The 18353-nt window shown below is 44.9% G+C and overlaps 1 protein-coding gene across 2 annotated transcripts in view; it reads right to left on the minus strand.

Moving 5' to 3' along the window:
• Positions 1–18353, minus strand: part of LOC133356387 (contactin-3-like) — a 158028-nt gene that overhangs the window by 47965 nt on the left and 91710 nt on the right. For both annotated transcript variants that reach the window (XM_061573876.1, XM_061573875.1), the window contains exons 9-11: positions 11060–11196; positions 7417–7549; positions 6421–6571 (exon numbers count right to left, since the gene is read on the minus strand). In XM_061573876.1, coding sequence (XP_061429860.1) covers positions 6421–6571; positions 7417–7549; positions 11060–11196 — 421 coding nt within the window. The remainder of the gene's footprint in view (positions 1–6420; positions 6572–7416; positions 7550–11059; positions 11197–18353) is intronic.

Consider the following 18353-nt stretch of genomic DNA (forward strand, 5'->3'; position numbering starts at 1 on the left):
AAAATACTCAACCAAAAATAAAAGAGTATATTACAACATTTTCTCTAAAATAATAATTTCCCAGTGGACCAAATGAAATTAACCGAGTTAATTAAACTTTTTTTTATCAGTGTCTTTGACAGTAGACTCATGTTTTCCAATAATCCAATTTGCTGTATAGTTGCCCCTTCACTAACCAGTCTTTTTAAAATTATCAAATATTATCTTTTAAAAAATAATTTCCTTTTACCACACTTTTAATTAAAAAACGTGTTTCACTTTGCTCACCCTTTTTTAAAAATCAGTAATATACATTTTATAAACTAATAAGCATGATCCACATATTTTCTTACAATTTGTGAAGGTTTAATTTTAACATTTTCAGAATATTTCCTGACCTGTATCATCATCATAACACGGTGACTTCATTATAATGCACAACTAAGTTTCCGAGGTAATTTTATTTAAATCTCAAACTGTTGCGTATAATTGGAACACAAGACTTTTGCAGGGTGCTCTGGATACGAGGACACATTTGACATTCCTTAAAGGCTATGTTCCCAGTAAATGAGATACGTGGAGGTTACAAGACACCCTCCTTGGGGTGTAGGGAGCTCTGGGTAGAGGTAGTACCTTTGTTTTCTGGTAGCTGCACTCAATTTTTGAGTGGACGGAAACACTGGTCCTCATCCATCTCCTAAATCTCTGACGTCTGGCTCCTAGTGCCACACCCCGGTAAACCGCTTCAGCTGGCGGGCTAAACGACGTGAGGGGGTGATGTCAACACTGCATCACTGGGCGAATGAACTCCCACGACGGAGTCACCGGCCAGGGCGGAAGGGTCTCGTTAGGACCCAATGGCCAAGTGTTCGGGACTAAGGCGCGCCACTTCGTTACTGTGGACTGCGGCTGTGGCCTACCAGCTATGGTTTGAAATAGCAGGGAAGGTGGATCTCTTCAGCCTTGGAAGGCCGTCTACCTAGGAGAAGGAAACTCTGATGTAAAACCTACGGCCCGAGGACCTCGCTGTCACCGTCCCAGCTTGCTAGGCCATGGCAGACGAACCCCGGGTTTAAAGGGTGGGGTCAGTTCTGCGCACACTGCACTCCACTTGAAAGCTCCTTTGCGCAAGCAAGAAGGAAATCTTCACGTCTACCCCCCCCCCCCCCCCCCGGTCTCACTAAGTCCTGTAGCGATGGGAAAGGGGCGAACTCGGCAGGTGTAAGATGACACTGGCAGCCGCAGTCTCAATCCTACATGCAGGCGGCTCAGGCGCAAGTGGTCGTCTGATGATGACCTGGAAACGACATCATCACCCGGCAGCACCCTGAGCGACCAAGCAGCCTTTTCTAGGGACAGCACTGCTTGCTCCACACGGAGAGGGGCCTAGAAAAGGTGGCCTAAACAAAGCTCGTCTCCTCCTCCCTCAGTTGGCTTACCGCGGTCAACGGGCATCTTCATATGCGGTCGAATTACATCAAAGAATCGACGGCGCATCCCACTCGCCTTAAAAGGTGGGAAAGGACTCAAACTCGCATGCTGGAACATCAGAACCATGCTAGACTCAGCTGACAGCACTCGACCTGAGCGACGATCTGCTCTAATTGCACACGAACTCGCTCTGCTGGATGTTGACATCGCCGCCCTCAGCGAAATCCGCTTTTCAGAGGAAGGGAGTCTGAGGGAGCATGGCGCAGGTTACACTCTCTACTGGTCAGGTAAACCAGCGACAGAGAGACGCCGTTCAGGTGTCGGCTTCATGATCAGGGACTCTATCGCTACCAAGCTTGCAAGCCTGCCAACTGGTCACTCTGACCGCATCATCTCAATGCGTCTACCACTTCGTGACCAACAACACGCAACGCTGCTCAGTGTGTACGCTCCAACTCTCCAGGCAGATCCCGCTGATAAAGACAAGTTTTACTCCGACCTACGCAGTCTTCTGCAGGATATCCCAGCTGACGACAAGATTGTCATCCTTGGCGACTTCAACGCCAGAGTGGGCAGAGACTCGGAAACCTGGAAAGGCGTACTTGGAAGGCACGGTGTGGGCAGCTACAACGACAATGGACGCTTGTTACTTGAACTCTGTGCGGAACAGCAGCTTTCCATTACCAACACCATCTTCCAGCAGAAAGACAGTCTGAAAACAACCTGGATGCACCCTCGGTCAAAACATTGGCATCTCATAGACTACATCCTTGTGCGCCAGCGTGACCTAAAAGATGTCTTTCACACCAGGGTAATGCCCAGCGCCGAGTGTCACACAGACCACCGTCTTGTCCGCTGCAAACTCAGCTTTCACTTTAAACCCAGACCAAGAAACGGTGGCGCCCCGAGGAAGAAGCTCAAAGTCTGCAGCCTTCAGTCTGCCGTGGTCAAAGCAGCTTTCCAGAAAAGCCTACGATCTAGGCTATAGGAACCGAGCTGCCTAGGAGACTCGCCTCCGATTCCTGAAGTGCTGTGGGACCGCATCAAAACTGTTGTTCTGCAAACATCTGAAGATACCCTCGGATTCTCCACGAAGAAAAACAGAGATTGGTTCGATGAGAACAACTTAGAAGTCCAGGAGCTGCTGTCAAAGAAGAGATCAGCACACCAGGCCCACCTGGCCCGACCATCCTGCCCGCACAAAAAAGCAGCCTTCCGCCTGGAATGCAGCACCATCCAGCGCAAGCTTCGAGAGATTCAGAACGAGTGGTGGACCAACCTCGCAGTAAAAACTCAGGTTTGCACTGATACTGGCGACTACAGGGGATTCTACGAAGCCCTAAAAGCGGTATATGGCCCCTCGTACCAAATCCTGAGCCCCCTGCGGAGTGCAGACGGGAACAAACTGCTCACTGAAAAGGACTCAATCCTGAACCGCTGGTCTGAGCACTTCTACACGCTCTTCAATGCTAGCCGCTCAGTCCAAGAACCAGCGATTGACCGCATCCCACAACAACCAGTGAAAACCGAACTGGATGTGGCACCAACATTACAAGAGACTGAGGAAGCCATTAAACAGCTGAAGAGTGGTAAAGCTGCAGGAGTCGATGGCATCCCTCCTGAAGTATGGAAGAACGGAGGCCCAGCATTGCACACCAAACTCCATGAATTCTTCGTCTGCTGCTGGGAGCAGGGTAAACTCCCTCAAGATCTCAAAGATGCAGTCATCATCACCCTGTACAAGAACAAAGGGGAGAAATCAGACTGTTCCAATTATCGTGGCATAACACTTCTGTCCGTCGCCGGCAAAATCCTCGCAAGAGTACTGCTGAATAGACTGGTACCCGCAATAGCTGAAGATCACCTCCCAGAGACCCAGTGTGGCTTTAGAGCCAACCGGGGAACCACAGACATGGTGTTTGTCCTGAGGCAGATTCAGGAAAAGTGCCGGGAGCAAAACAAAGCACTGTACGTCACCTTTGTGGACCTGACAAAAGCGTTTGACACCGTGAGCAGGCAGGGACTTTGGAAAATCCTGGACAAGCTAGGCTGCCCACCGAAGTTCCTCACCATGATCGTCCAGCTTCATGAAGACCAGCTTGGACAAGTCAGACATAGCAACAATCTCTCGCAGCCCTTCCCTATTGCAAACGGCGTGAAACAGGGCTGTGTTCTTGCTCCCACGCTGTTCACCATTTTGTTCAGCATGATGCTCCAGCAGGTCACAGAGGACCTCGACGACGCTGATGGCGTATACATCCGTTTTCGTCTCGACGGGAGCGTGTTCAACCTGAGGCGTTTGCAGGCCCACACAAAGACCATGGAGCAACTGATCAGGGAGCTGCTTTTTGCTGACGATGCCGCCCTCCTTGCTCATACAGAGGCAGCTATGCAGCGAATTACGTCCTGTTTCGCGAAAACAGCTCAGATCTTCGGCCTTGAAGTAAGCCTGAGGAAGACTGAAGTTCTTCATCAGTCCGCACCCCAGGAGGAGCACCATCCACCAAGCATCTTCATTGAACAAACAGAACTGAAAGCTGTCCACCAGTTCAGCTACTAGGGGTGCGTCATCTCGTCTGACGCCAAGATCGACAACGAAGTCGACAACAGGCTGGCCAAGGCAAACAGTGCATTTGGCAGACTATACAAACGTGTCTGGAACAACAGAAACCTTAAAAGAGCCACAAAGGTCAACGTCTACAAAGCTGTTGTGCTGACCACTCTCCTGTATGGCGCTGAGTCATGGGTCACGTACCGTCGTCACCTGAGTCTCCTCGAGCGTTTCCATCAGCGCTGCCTCCGCACAATCTTCAATATTCACTGGAGTGACTTCGTCGCCAACACTGAAGTCCTCAAGTCAGCGAAGGTCATCAGCATCGAGGCCATGGTCCTCAAGACACAGCTTCGTTGGGCAGGGCACATCGCCAGGATGGAGAACCACCGCTTGCCTAAGATTGTGCTGTATGGGGAACTGTCCTCTGGCCATCGCGACATAGGGGCACCACGAAAGCGATACAAAGACTCCCTGAAGAAGTCCCTCACTGCTTGCTGCATCGATCACCGTCAGTGGGCAACAAAAGCAGCTGATCGCAACTCCTGGCGGCACACAGTCCACCAGGCCACCTCCTTCTTCGAAGATACCCGCAGGGCCCGTATGGAGGACAAAAGGAGAAGGAGGAAGAACCGTGATCCCTCAGCACCCATCCCAGATGAGACCTTCACTTGCAGCTGTTGTGGCAGGACCTGCCTGTCCCGCATAGGCCTCTTCAGCCACCAGCGTGCCTGCAGAAGACGTGGATGTCCTTCCTAGATCTTCGTTCGCGAAGCCAAGCCATGATGAGACAAGACACCCTCCGTGTCTGTGCAATAGCGTGGGTGGTTATTTTCAACAACCTTAGTTCTGCTGTTTTCACATGCAGGAGCGGTTTGTGAGCATTTGAGCCAAATAAGAATACACTACATGGGCTCAACCGGGAGTGGATGGGTGTCTCAGGAGTAGTTTGCTCTGTATTTGATATTAACATTCACTGGTTGTAAGGCCTTATATCTCCGTGTGTTTTATACATTATGATTATTATTAATTTGAGGTGCGTTGTCAATCCACTACTGGATGAAGGCCTCCCCACGGTTTGTCGATCATGGGGGGTTGTTCAACCTTACTTCACCATGCTCGACAATGCAGATTGGTGAAACAGGAGCTGGGGCATACAAAATCGTGCAAGACCGATGTTCACTGGCAAAATGTTAACTACTTCGCCTGATATACAGGAGGTCGTGGGTTCGATCTCGACCCTGATGCCTGCTGCTGTATATTTGGAGTTTGCGTGTCTCTCTCCCCGTGGGGGTTCCGGGTTTTCCCTCCACGTTTAGAATTAGCATTCGTTTAGAGTGTTTGCTTGATATACATTTCCACGTGATAAGCCACTTAGTTGAGTTATCATTTGTGGCCAGGTCACTTCTGAAAAAGAGCCATATAGATCCGTGGGCCTTCCTGGTAAATGCAAATAGTTCAGTTTAAATTTTAGTTTAGAACTCCAGTTCACTGGCTTTACAGTGCAGTGTGAAAAGGACCATACCACCACTCCACCGCTTCTATTATTCATATCTCAATTATAGAGGAAGCCAGGCCGTTCCTCTTATCTCGAGTTTCAATCCTCTTGCATTTGCAGAAATTAAAATGAGTGAATAGGTCTCTAGATTTAAGTCGAACGATGTTCACTTAGTGTGCAAATTTACCAATGAGGAACGGTGCAGTTTCCACTGAAGCAAGCTGTATATTTTTTATTTAAAGCTTTCGTGACTACAGGGATTCATATTATTGGTTCTTTCGGTAAAGTCACACAGTAAGAGCATAGCACCAATCTGTGTATTATTTCGACTCGTTATAAATTCATGACTTCACACATATCAAAATGACATGCTGGATAAACATGTTTTAAGTGTTATTTATTGTAATTTTACATATAGGAGAAGTGATGCAATGGTTAGTCCACTACACCATTAACCAGACGAGTTTGATTCCTGGCTGTGGTCAACATATGTGACAAGTGTTATCTGAATCTGGCTACCTTCAATAACCCACACTTACCAGCGTGGTCAAGTATGGTCAGTGTGTTTGCAACGTGCAGAAAAAAATTCTAATTTTATCGAGTACAGAGGAGATGCCCATTATAAACGTGTTCATTAAATAAGCTTGCAGGGTAATGAAATGTTTGCATAAAACAGTCCGGTTAGTAGGTGTGCGACGCACCCCATGCGCGCGCGCGCTGAGGTCACATTCAAAAGCCCCGACGTCGGCAGAATTCTCCGCTTTGCGAGCGGGTGCAAACGGACGCGCAAAACGCACGCAACGTTAACGCGCGCACGCACAAGCTTCCACGGGGGAGGAATGATCCCCTCGGTTGTCATCGGGGGGGTGTGTGGAGGAGAGGGGTAACGCCCTACCGACCACTGCCAGAAGGGGAAGTTGCAGCGGGACCATAGATCAGTGCGGACTTTGACGGAGCGCACCTTTCTCCGATGCGGACGAGAACGTTTCCTTTGGTCCACGAGAAGGTGGGCTTGGGCCACGCTCTTGGCTCGCACTTAATAACGGCCTGTCCGCCCCGAGCCGCCGGAGTGATTCTGGGCACGGGATTGTTTTTGAAATCTGGCAGCGATGCTGAGGACGGAGAAAAATCGGGGGGGGAGGGGGGGGGTGATGGGCGGAGATGGGGGTGAGAAAAAGCTCACGTGGGCGAGCGTAAACACGTGCGCGCGCGCGCGCGACACGGCACGGCGTGTCACGACGCTGTCGCCGTTGTCTCGGTGTGATGTCTTATTACGGAGGGCCCCCCCCCCACCCGGATCCCCCCCCCCACCCCATCCCATCTCACCTCACCTTTTGTGATATTTTTCTGCTCAGCGGAGGGTGCGGTGATTTATGCCGGAAAACATCACGGGCGTTATTAACCAGGCCTCCAATATCCGTGATGAATGTCTTCCCCCGGCAAGGGCTATAAATACGCGTGGACAGATTTTTATACGTAATTAAGTGCACGGGTCTATTTATCTTCTGGCTTGTTAATAACAAACTGTATAAATAATGACAGCACAATGGACCACATTCAAACCGTCGGCCGGAAGTGCAGTTATTTTTTGGTTTTGGGGGGGGGATCAATTTGGCATGATTTTAGTTGCCAACGTGATGCATCCGATGACATCAATACAAAAACGTGGTTTCCCTAAAGCGTATGAATGTGTGCACAGGATGAACTGCATGCCGTGCACATTTTATCAGGGCTAACGGCTATCAGCGTTGACCCGCGCAGCATTTATTACCAACATTGCTTTCTTCAGAGCTGACGCTTGCATGCGAATTCATTTTTTTATTATCACTCTCGCCGTCAAGACACTTCATTACGTATCGAAAAACATTCGCTGGCTGCGTGGAATTTGTAACAATTACAGGTTGAAATTGATGGCCGGTCTGCCTTAGAAGCGGGTAAAAATAAATAAACGCGTTACCTTTGACCTTTAGTTCGGCGCTGGAGTAGATACGTCCGTGTTTATTCTCTGCGATGCATTGGAACATTCCTCTGTCCGACGGCTTCACGTTGCCGACGATGAGATCGCCGCTTTCCAAGACGCGCACCCTTCCCTGGAGAGAAGCCAACGCAGCAGCAGTACGTCCGACACTTGAGCTATGTCACGTCGTAATCGTCCACGCACAACGCATCCGACATTGCCGACCCATTTGGCAAAGTGTCACGCGATCGTTGAGATGGCTGTGGCAAGCGGCTTGGTCACTTATTTTTTTTTCGAAAAAAAACAAGGTGTTACAGATTTCAGAAAGTGATGACTTGCACCCAGGAAGAGTGTTTGTATTCAGAAACACATTTCACTACTTGTGCTGTTTATATCCATATAATCCGAAAGAGAGCATGCCCTGCCTAAATTGCTATTTGTTATGAAGTTTTGGCATTGAAACTACATGTTTTGGGCTTGCGGCTCATTTGGAAGATATTCTTAAAGTCCAATTTACAAATGAAAAAAGTACAAAATTTGAGCTCCAACGAACCTCTTCTAAAATTGACTCATCTTGCATACTACTACTACCATCACAGGCTCCAAGACCTACATCATCCATTACACATGCATATGCCATGGCCTTCAGCCCAGCCCTCAACATGTGCTCACAACGGCTTGGCTCCAGACCTCCACTACTACATGCTGTGACGATAAGCCCAGCGCTAGACACAAACCGTTCACACGGGTCCTATTAAAGAACGGATATTGCAGCCAGTTGCCAAGGGGGCATGCTCTGCTCACAGCATGGGCAGGACAAAGGCTCAAAATGCTGCCCTGGCTTAAGTCCTGGTCTGGTCTGCATCCAGCCCTGGAGGTGCCTACCGCAGTGGCATATGACTCGGCAATGTAAGACCCAAAAAGGAATCACAGATGAATATTAGTGCTGCAACCACATTGTAATTCTTCCCCGTCATGTTAACAGCATTCACACTCCACTGCATGAGTAATAATCCAACATGAGTGAACTGTTGTGGGATTGCATTGGCTGTGGTGTCCATAGACATTGCAAAGCTACTTGTTATTTCATTCAGTACAGTGGCGATTCCCGCTATGGATGTGTTCAGAAAATAAGCCTTTACATGTTACGGCATGTCAGTAAAGTTTTTGCATGATATAGTACAGCAAGTGGATGTATGAGTGTTGTCTATTCATGTGCGTAATCAAAATGATAGACACACTCTACATTCCTGATGAATACTGCCATCATCATCATCAAGATTCATTAGCAGATAACCCGTAGGTGTCCCCTGCACATTTCCTCATTTGTTTCTACTTTTCTCCGTCTTGTATTAATATGTTCAAGTAGTTCAGATCTCTCTGGCAGCAATCTCTCATGCCATCGTAAAGTCATTCTCTTTTAGGTCTTCTTCAAATTTCCTTCCGATCGCTGCCTGCATCGAGTCTTCTTCTATGTGCAACTTTTTTCTTACTTCTACAACACTGCCGTACAGCAGAAATGTGTATAACAGGCTGATAGATTTGGCAATAAGCCTTCCTCAGATCAGGGAGACGGGGAAGAAATAATGGCCGCACTTTAAAACGTGAGGCAATACACGCAAAAATCCGAGGAATTATTGAAAAAGATAACAAATGAAAGGGTGTAAATGAAAATATGAGCAGTGTCTTATCAGTGAACCTTTATTGTCAAACAAACACCTAAAAAATAAGTTGATTGCAAAAAAAAAAATCAACTTTGAGGGCAGAACTGCATCATGGGTAAAAGAGTTACCAACACAGTATCCAAGGCATTTTGATACATCCATTGCAATATGACGTCTATACATGACAGCTGATGCAATTTGAGCGGGTCAAAGCATCACATTTTCAATTACACACATTTGCCAAATACACTCAAGTCTATGCTATCTGCCAGAGGAACTCAGCTGGAAAACACAGTGCAATACGGATGCCTAGGGTGGTTATTGGAGGGGGGCAGAGAGCAATGATGAAATGAAGAGGTGGATGAGAGAGTCAGGTCGGTGACACCTTTTGGAAATTTGAACTTGAAGATGAAAAGCGAAACATCAATGTGTCTGAAGAGAAGAGTTGTTTTATCTCGTGAAGAAGCATGGAGAGATGCGCTGGGGATTACGCTGGGATGCGTAGAGAAGAGCACGCGGAATAGAAAACGTACGCAACGTTTAAAACATGATTTTTACTTTTAAGAAAGTGTAATTGGCAGTAATTCTAGATTTGAAGCTTTCGTGACTGCAATGATTCATATTCTTAGGTTTTTTTCGGTAAAGTCACGTAGGTAAAACATTAAAAAGTAAAATAAAATAAAAAATCACGACGTTTCGGAGGCAACACAAGCTTCCATCTTCAGGTGGTACCGTCACAGCCACGACAGCTGTATCAAGTAAATGAGAGATTACCATATTAATAGAAAGTATGCGGCCCTTACCCTACCACCTTCTCCAACCATTATATAAACGGAGTGGTAGCTCCTGCAATCTCTCATTTAATTGATACAGCTGTCGTGGCTGTGACGGTACCACCTGAAGACGGAAGCTTGTGTTGCCTCCGAAACGTCGTGATTTTTATTTTATTTTACTTTTTAATGTTTTTGCCTACGTGACTTTACCGAAAAAACCTAAGAATATGTAATTGGCAGTATACATAGCCAGCAGAGATGACGACCAGTGGACGAGAATTACGATGAAGCAATTAGATCGGCTCGTGTGTAGGTGCTAGGTGGATTGTTGCTTCATGGGGTCGGGGAAGATCATGACGACGACGATGAGGCAACTTGAAGGGTTATGTTTTTTTTTTTGGCAAAATATTTGAGTTCTATCCTGCATCCAATCCAGCAAGCGTCGGATTGAGAGGGGATTCATTGTGAAGCTTCCTGCCAAGAACGTTGGCTTCTCACTCGTTGCATGATTAAACATCACGTTGACCACTTTTCTGAAGAACATGGTGAGTGTTTATTTTAACAGGATAAAAAGACGGGGCCCGGTTTTTTTGTTGCCAATGTTACACTTCATCTGGTTAACAGAGTGAGGAGACTTTGAGTTGCCTTACAGTGTGACCCTCAGCAGTTAAAGGCAAAGCCACCCCTACCGCTCATGCGAAAACAACATGAAAAGTAAATCCTTTTTTTCAATCACTGAATCTTGCACGCTCCACAAATACGAATTTTAAAATAACATTTCAGAGAAATATCACATCTTCTGAAGGCATTTATTTCCCTATAACTTATCAACAGCGTTCCCACTTGGGAAGTGCTCACTTGAAAGTCATTTCAAGAAATTCATTTGAAGTAACTTTTCCAGAAACAAAAAAAGCACGTTTCACTTGCTATACGCGGGCTATTGGCATGCAGTCGGATAATTAGACTTGTTCTATAACCCGTGGTTCACAGTGCACTTACTGTGCACACCGGGCGGCATGGGGCGAGAGTTGGTCAAAGGCAACTTGAATTCAGTTGCCCGAGTTATGGATAGAATTTACGAGTTTAAAAAAGAGAAGGATTTAAAAAATCATAACTTAAGCAGCGGTAGATCGCAACTGAATCGCTTAATGATGTACAGGCCTGTTTGATGATTTACACGTGGAGACAGAGAGCAAAAAAGCTTACCTCTGCGCCCACAAGCACCCCATCTTTCATCCACTTGTATGCAGGCTGTGGTTTGCCTGTGGCCCTGCATTCCCACTGCAGCGTGTCTCCCAGGCCTTGCTCCACATCGCTAATTGGCTCAAGCCATTGTGGAGGAGCTGGTGGAATAAAACATGAAAACACTTGAGACCAGCGATTTTAATGAACACCGCACTGATAATGACCATGGCGATGATGGTGGTGATGATTGTGGTGGTGGTGGTGATAGTGATGATGGTGGTGGTGGTGGTGGTGATAGTGATGATGGTGGTGGTGGTGATATTGGCATGAGCCATAACACTCGTAGTATGACTTAAATAGAAGCAGAAGAACATTTTGCCGGATGTTTCATTGGAAATAAGAATGTTAACTTGTATAACGTATTACGGTTACGATACTGAACATAACACGAACCTGTGTCCAATACGGATTTTGTGGAATGGTACTTCGTAATATATATTCTTTACACTTTTTATATTGGACATAAATGTGCCACATTATTCAATTAAAGTCCTTGACAGATAGTGAACTGCAGAAAATCGAATTACAGTTGTTGTTATAGACAAGGCATGTTCACATGAATAATTATAGAACGTTATACGTTGGTTCAACATGATATTATAAGTTGTGTACAAGTGGGTGCTTGTGTCATGAAAGAAATACATTAATATTAATATTCACATTGGTTATCCTTGTAATAGAAAACTAATATTTTCTGTGGAAATGTTTCTGTGCTTTGCGATATTCTATACATTATATTTGAAATTCTGTCATTTCAAAATGTCATGTGATGATACATTTACTTTAAAGAAGCACCAATTCAAATGTTAAAATAAAAGTTTGAATTGAAAATTCGTAGAAATATATATACACACGCTATATATGGCATACTGTGAATACTTTTTTGCTAACACAAATGTTAACACAATCTGAAGTTTCGCGGTTTCAATTCCGACGACTCATTTTTATCACTTAATTAAATTCTATGACTGATTTTAGCTGCAGTCATGAATATGATTATGCACAATGTGCTATTAACTCGCCTTTCTTTTCCACAAAATGTAATAACGCGCTGTAACGTTAGCGTACGTTGTTCAGTGCGGTGAATGTCTAAGAGCATTGTCCAATTTTTTTCAGAAAATGATTAAATATAATAGTCACTTTTGCGTCTGTCTCGCAGAGGTGTTGTCTGAACGATTTTTTTAATACAAATACCTTTATTTGTTATTTAAGGAAAGAAAGGTTCGAGGTAAATATGTTAATGTGAATAGAAATACTTCAATGGCATTTACGCAAAGGAAGAAAATTGAGGCTGTTAGCGAAATATTTCGAGAAAAATTCAATACAACTCTTTACAAAAAAAAACATTTTTCAAACGTGTAGTGAGTTAAATATTTTTAAACAATGGGAAACGTTTCACTTTGCCAGGGGATAACGTCAAACAACAGCTGAGCAGTTGTGAGAACTAATGTCTTGGCAAGGCTTTATTGGCATCCCAGGGTGACTGTCATGAAGGATTTTTCTCAAATAGTTTACTAACATCATTCAATTAAACTATGATTCTTTTTTTCAAGCTCGCTCCGCCGAATTTGACAAGGCAAAAATTTATGCAACAAATTGTAATCTTTCGGTAAAGTCACGTAGAAGGGAAATAATAAAATAATAATAAAAAAAACATAATAAAATACAATTCTCACGACGTTTCGGCCACAACGCAAGCAGGTCCTCAGGTGAAAAACAGGTCTGTCGGAAATACATTCAGACGCTGTCTTTCAGACAGACCTGTTCTGCACCTGAGGACGGCTGCTTTCGTTGTGGCCGAAACGTCGTGAGAATTTTATTTTATTATGTTTTATTTTTATTATTTTATTACTTCCCTTCTACGTGACTTTACCGAAAGAACCAAGAAAATGAATCCCTGCAGTCACGAAAGCTTTAAATCGAAATCGTAACATTGCTTAGGCTATAGAGATGTGGAGCATGCAAAATCCTTTCAGTGGTGTTTGTCAAAAAGTCAAAATGATATCCTGCTCAAATGAGCACTGAGGCAGGAACATCCCCCAATTGCAGCGCTCAGCTCGTGGTGGAAATTCCATCTTCCTATGTTGGACTCGAGTCTAGACATAGTAAAAACACTATTGATTTCTTAATAGAGTTCTAGATTTGAAGCTTTCGTGACTGCAATGATTCATATTCTTAGGTTTTTTCGGTAAAGTCACGTAGGTAAAACATGAAATTTAATATTTTATTTTACTTTTATTAATTCTTAATAGAGGTTTGTTTGGGGTTAGATCGCGTAAATATGTAAATGTGTCGTTAAAACCCGCCACCACCCGACACAGCCAAAGAGTAAGGGTTGTCACGTAAACAGAACGTGCAATTCGTCACTAGTACAGCACTAACCGGTGTGTTGGCTTGGCTGTGTCGGGTGGTGGCGGGTTTTACCGACACATTTATATATTTGCGCGATCTAACCCAAAAACCTCTTATGGATGATATTGGTCGCGAAACCCTACGTGTTAAACTGACTATTGATTTCCTCACTCTTTGGTACTGATGTTATGAGCCCCGAGAGGCATGATGGGCTGACTCAGCCCAAACCAGGATTTTAATTCACAACTTTCAAGGGTTATGAGCCGCTCACTTTACCACTGGACCACCCGACCATAGTTGTTCATGAATAAATTGTTGTTCGTGAGATGTTAACTAGCTCGCTAGGTATACAGGAGGTCGTGGATTCGAACCCGACACTGACGTCTGTATATTTTGAGTTTGCGTGTTCTCCCTGTGGTCGCGTGGATATTTCTCCGGATCCTGCCTGTTTCTCCCTTCACATTTAGAATCAATATGCGTTTATAGTATTTGGCCGGGGTAAATTCCCACATGATAACTTCGTTGAGCTATCATTTGTGATGGTCAGGTCGCTTCTGAAAAAGAGCTACAGTATATAATTGAGTAGGCCTCAGCTGGTACATTTTTTAAATCTTTTAATTAGGTTAGTTCCTTTTTTTAGATGTGTTACATATCATCAGCTCGTATTGCAATTATTTTGCATTGAATTCTAGTCCTCTTGTTTTTTAAGTTAAATTTAAACATGACAATGCACACTACTCTATTTATTGCATTTCTGCATTGTTATTCAAGCAAATGTAAATATCACGTGGCAATCAGTCTTCATTTTGCTTTGGCAGCGTGGCATTTTTGGGGAATTATGAGCGTACTCTTTCGTGCCACGCCACATGCTAATCCATAGGCGGCCCCGATAGCAAGCCATCACGAAACACCCACCTGCAACCAATGTCACGCTCACCTTGGCTTAACCCGATGGACGCATGGCTACATCTCGAGCATAGCTTTTGCTGCAGTTACAATTTCACACCATGGATGTTGAAGAATCCTGCAATGATGGGTGTGAAAAATGAAAGTGGTGGCCTCCAATGGGACGTCCTTTAATGTTGACAAAGAGCACTTGGGATCGATTGTCACATGAACTCAGTTGGGCAAAAATCACAATATGTGGTCAGTGTGTAAAGTCCATTGCTTGTGAGCACTGCACTGCACTAGCTTGCAGTGTTGCGGTTAACGTGCTGCACTGCAAACCTGGCGACCCGAGTTTGAATCCCGCTCACGGCCAACACCAGTGACGATTATCTGAACCGGTCCTGGGCCTCCCCTAGGTCGTCTCAGCCTTAAATTAGTACCTGGTGAGGTGTGTAAACATCGCCACTAGGGAGACGAAGGGGGCCGGGCGTGGTGCTGGCCACCCACCCCCTCGTGTGCCGTGCCGGCCTTCATAAGTGCTCGCTAACAGCACTTGCCCCAACAGGCTAGTCAAAGACCACGCGGGGGATCTTTGTCTTTGCACTGGCTTGCTGGCATTCTCATGCTCGTGTTCGGTCGGTGCTTATCAGTCGTAGCGCCACTGGGCGTCCCATTTATTGTGACGCATGTAGTCATGACACCGTGAGGTTTATTACGTCTGTGTCAGCAAGATCGATGTGATGGCGTATTACGCAGCACGAGTTACAACAATTTTCAAAAGTCAAAGTGATGCTGTTTACAACTCTGAGCCGGAGGGAAGAAACTCCACGTGCCTCCGGCAGGGGCAAGTCCTTCCAGGAGGAAATAAAATGTTGACTTCACCACACAGAGGCGGATCCAAAGTTCCATCTTTTTTTTTTAAATAGGACTGTAGATTGATTGAACAAATATCTAAATATATTTATTCTATTCGGGGTCTTGAATGGTTGAGGAGGGTGGGTGATGACCTCAATCACACCCCACTCCCCTCCCCTTGGATATGCCACTGCCCCACACAAAGTGGTACACATTTTATCAACCACTGACCAGAATTTGAACTTGTCCCCCCCATCCCTCCCCCCCTCCCCCCTCCCCCTTGTCCATTTGTGAGCTGCTCGCTCTCCCACTGGGGCCGGTTGCCAGAACCACCTTGCAAAATGTCTCTGAGCCGCATTGGAAACGCGCGGAAAGGTGACTTGTGCCACATGCTCATTACTTTGCATTCAATCCCACCGTGAAGTCGATGCAGTTCCATTTTTCATCATAAATTTGATTCATGTAAAGTTTCACGGGGATACTATCAGCCAGGTGAACGGAAGGACGCACAAAGGCGCGTAAATATAACGACATATGGCATTCAATAATGTGTGTCAGAAAGATTAAAGTGAAATTCGCTTTTAAATATTTTTTGTTACATTTTTGTTTACATATATATACAATGAGAGTGGTGGTGCAATGTCTAATATACTGTGCTATGAACCCGGTAAAAGCAGACTGATTTTACTAACAAAAAACTGTCAATTAAATATGGATTGAGTGGGAGCCCTGGCACAATATGTTGAGCGCAAATCTGCGATAAACCCAACGACCTGAGTTTGATTCTCATCCATGAGTCGCATCATTGTGAGAAATATCTGAAGCGATCCTGAGCACCCCTCCACCCCCTAGCCTCCTCTCTCGAGTCACTCACAATGACCAACATGGCGATGTTCGGTCAAACAACCCCAACCGTTGCTATATAGAGTGGGGGAGCCCTTCATCCAGCAGTGGATTGACAAATGGACTGCAAATTATTATTTATTGATATTCATAAATAGTAGATGTGAACCACGCACGATTGCGCATGCAAATCAGAAAATGTGTCGGTGTTTAGTGGGTCATTACGTCTTAGGATCATTGGCGATGGTGGCAGTTTTGGGAGGCTTTCATCCAGCAGTAGATTGACAATGGCTACCGATGATGATGATGATGACGATGATGTAGAATTTTTTTTAAACATCTGCCATACCTTAAAAAAGGCCTTCGGGATATACCAGTTTGCCCACGTGCTGATTTGTTTTGTCTTCGGAAGATATGAAAGTAAATGTATCCTAACATTAACATTTCACGCCATAGCAGGGAACAATGTAATCTGAACATTAGCGGTCAGCTTTTGTTTTAGCCTGAGAAATATCCTCACGATTAACACACTTTGTTGGCAAATATCGACTGCCATCTCCATTTAGGGTGCACAGCCCTTGATCTATCCGCCAATTTGCCCGACCATTAAGTGAGTTGCCTTGGGTCAGGAATCAAAGAATTGCTCTTGCATATGTCTAACTAATATAAAGAGGATTGCCTGCCAAAGCACGCTTGGCCATTTCATTTTAATGACGGTGGATTAAAGGCACTGCTGTCTCTCTTAACAAGTTCCAGTAAAGCCCTCTGGATCACGCTCAAGTCGTCAGCTTTCCTCTGCCCTAATCACTACACTGCAACTGTCTTCATTGCCCCTTCATTCTTTGTCGTATCGCAGACGTGGCATTATTATCAACCGAACGCATCGCGCGTGCAACGTGATTTGATCAATTTAGCATACGATTCTTTTAATTGGAACGGTTAAACAAAAAATCAGGACCCTCGCAAGAATGCTAAATAGGCACACGTATGAAAGGGCTATTATCTGAAGCTGCGATAAATTAATTAACCTGTCAAGTCAAAAGAGTGCGAGCTGAACTCCTGCTGAACAGGTCCAATATCCATTAGTGGATTGAAGCGACTCAGCTCAATGATAACAACCAAATTCATCATTGTTATTTTTATTGTACAATCATAATGTTGGCATGGGATTATGACGTGTAAAAGCCATTTGTTAACAAATGTCACACGTGTGTGTCATCTTTCTAATTATGTTTTACTACTTTGCATGCATGCTTCTTTTAGATGCCCTGTGCACTTGCAACACAGTATACGTGCTTTACTGATGGCGAATGTGAATATTCAGTTGCTGGAATATTTAAAGGATAAAACTTTCCATGTGCGTAAACATATACTGTACAGATGTGAAAAAATAATAATGTGCAGCCCTTCATCAGTTCACCACTCGATGAAAGTTTCCACATGCGAAACCAGATATGGGGATTGTTTGACCATACTTCACCACACTTGTTATTCCAAAGAGATGACTTGCGTGTGATCAGGTGTTTGGACTTAATTACACACTGGTCAGCGTGGATTGATGAAATGTGATGACCCAACAATGGTGTAGATGTCACTCCCTACTAACGTTAGCCACGGCTGAGAATTGAACCCAGGTCGCCGGGTTCATATTTCTAACCACTGCGCCACTGCTCCAACTCGCTTGAAAATGAACATACAAGCTCCGAAAAAAACTTTGAGTTTTAGATTGCAGAGACATGCTACTCGTTATGAACGTGGATTCTGGCGTGTTAACTTCCAAGCGCTCAAAACACGATCTTTGTCCTAATTACAAATGCACTTGCATGCAGATGGCAGGCTGGAGTTTGTGCTGATGCTATCTTGCAATCGTCCCGCTCACGCTGAGTGCTCACACCGAGAGACTTGACAATGTGAGTTTAGGCTCGCGCGGACACTCGAAATTAAATCCAGCACTTGTGCACTTTCATCGTTATATGTCATCGCTAAATTGCTTTTCATTTTCCGTACGCTTCCCTTCCACGTGTTGCACGCCCTAAGGTATGAAATCACCTACGATTAACGTTGGGCGAAATTTTCATCCGTGGACATTCCCAATGCACGACCCCTCCGCTATCCTTTCTCATGAGAGCCCTGCGAATCTTAACATCCTCAATATCTGAAGCAATTCACCGACGTCCTTGAAAGAGTATATTCTCTGTTTTTCGGATGTTTCATTCGAAATAAGAACGTAAAATAATATAACATTGCGGTTAAGATACTGAACATAATAAGAAAGTGTGTCCCATACGGATTTTGTGGAATGGTACTTCATTAGAAA

This window comes from Lethenteron reissneri, chromosome 54, assembly GCF_015708825.2.
Source record: "Lethenteron reissneri isolate LAM-NWPU_2019-01 chromosome 54, ASM1570882v1, whole genome shotgun sequence".
Lineage (NCBI taxonomy): Eukaryota > Metazoa > Chordata > Hyperoartia > Petromyzontiformes > Petromyzontidae > Lethenteron > Lethenteron reissneri.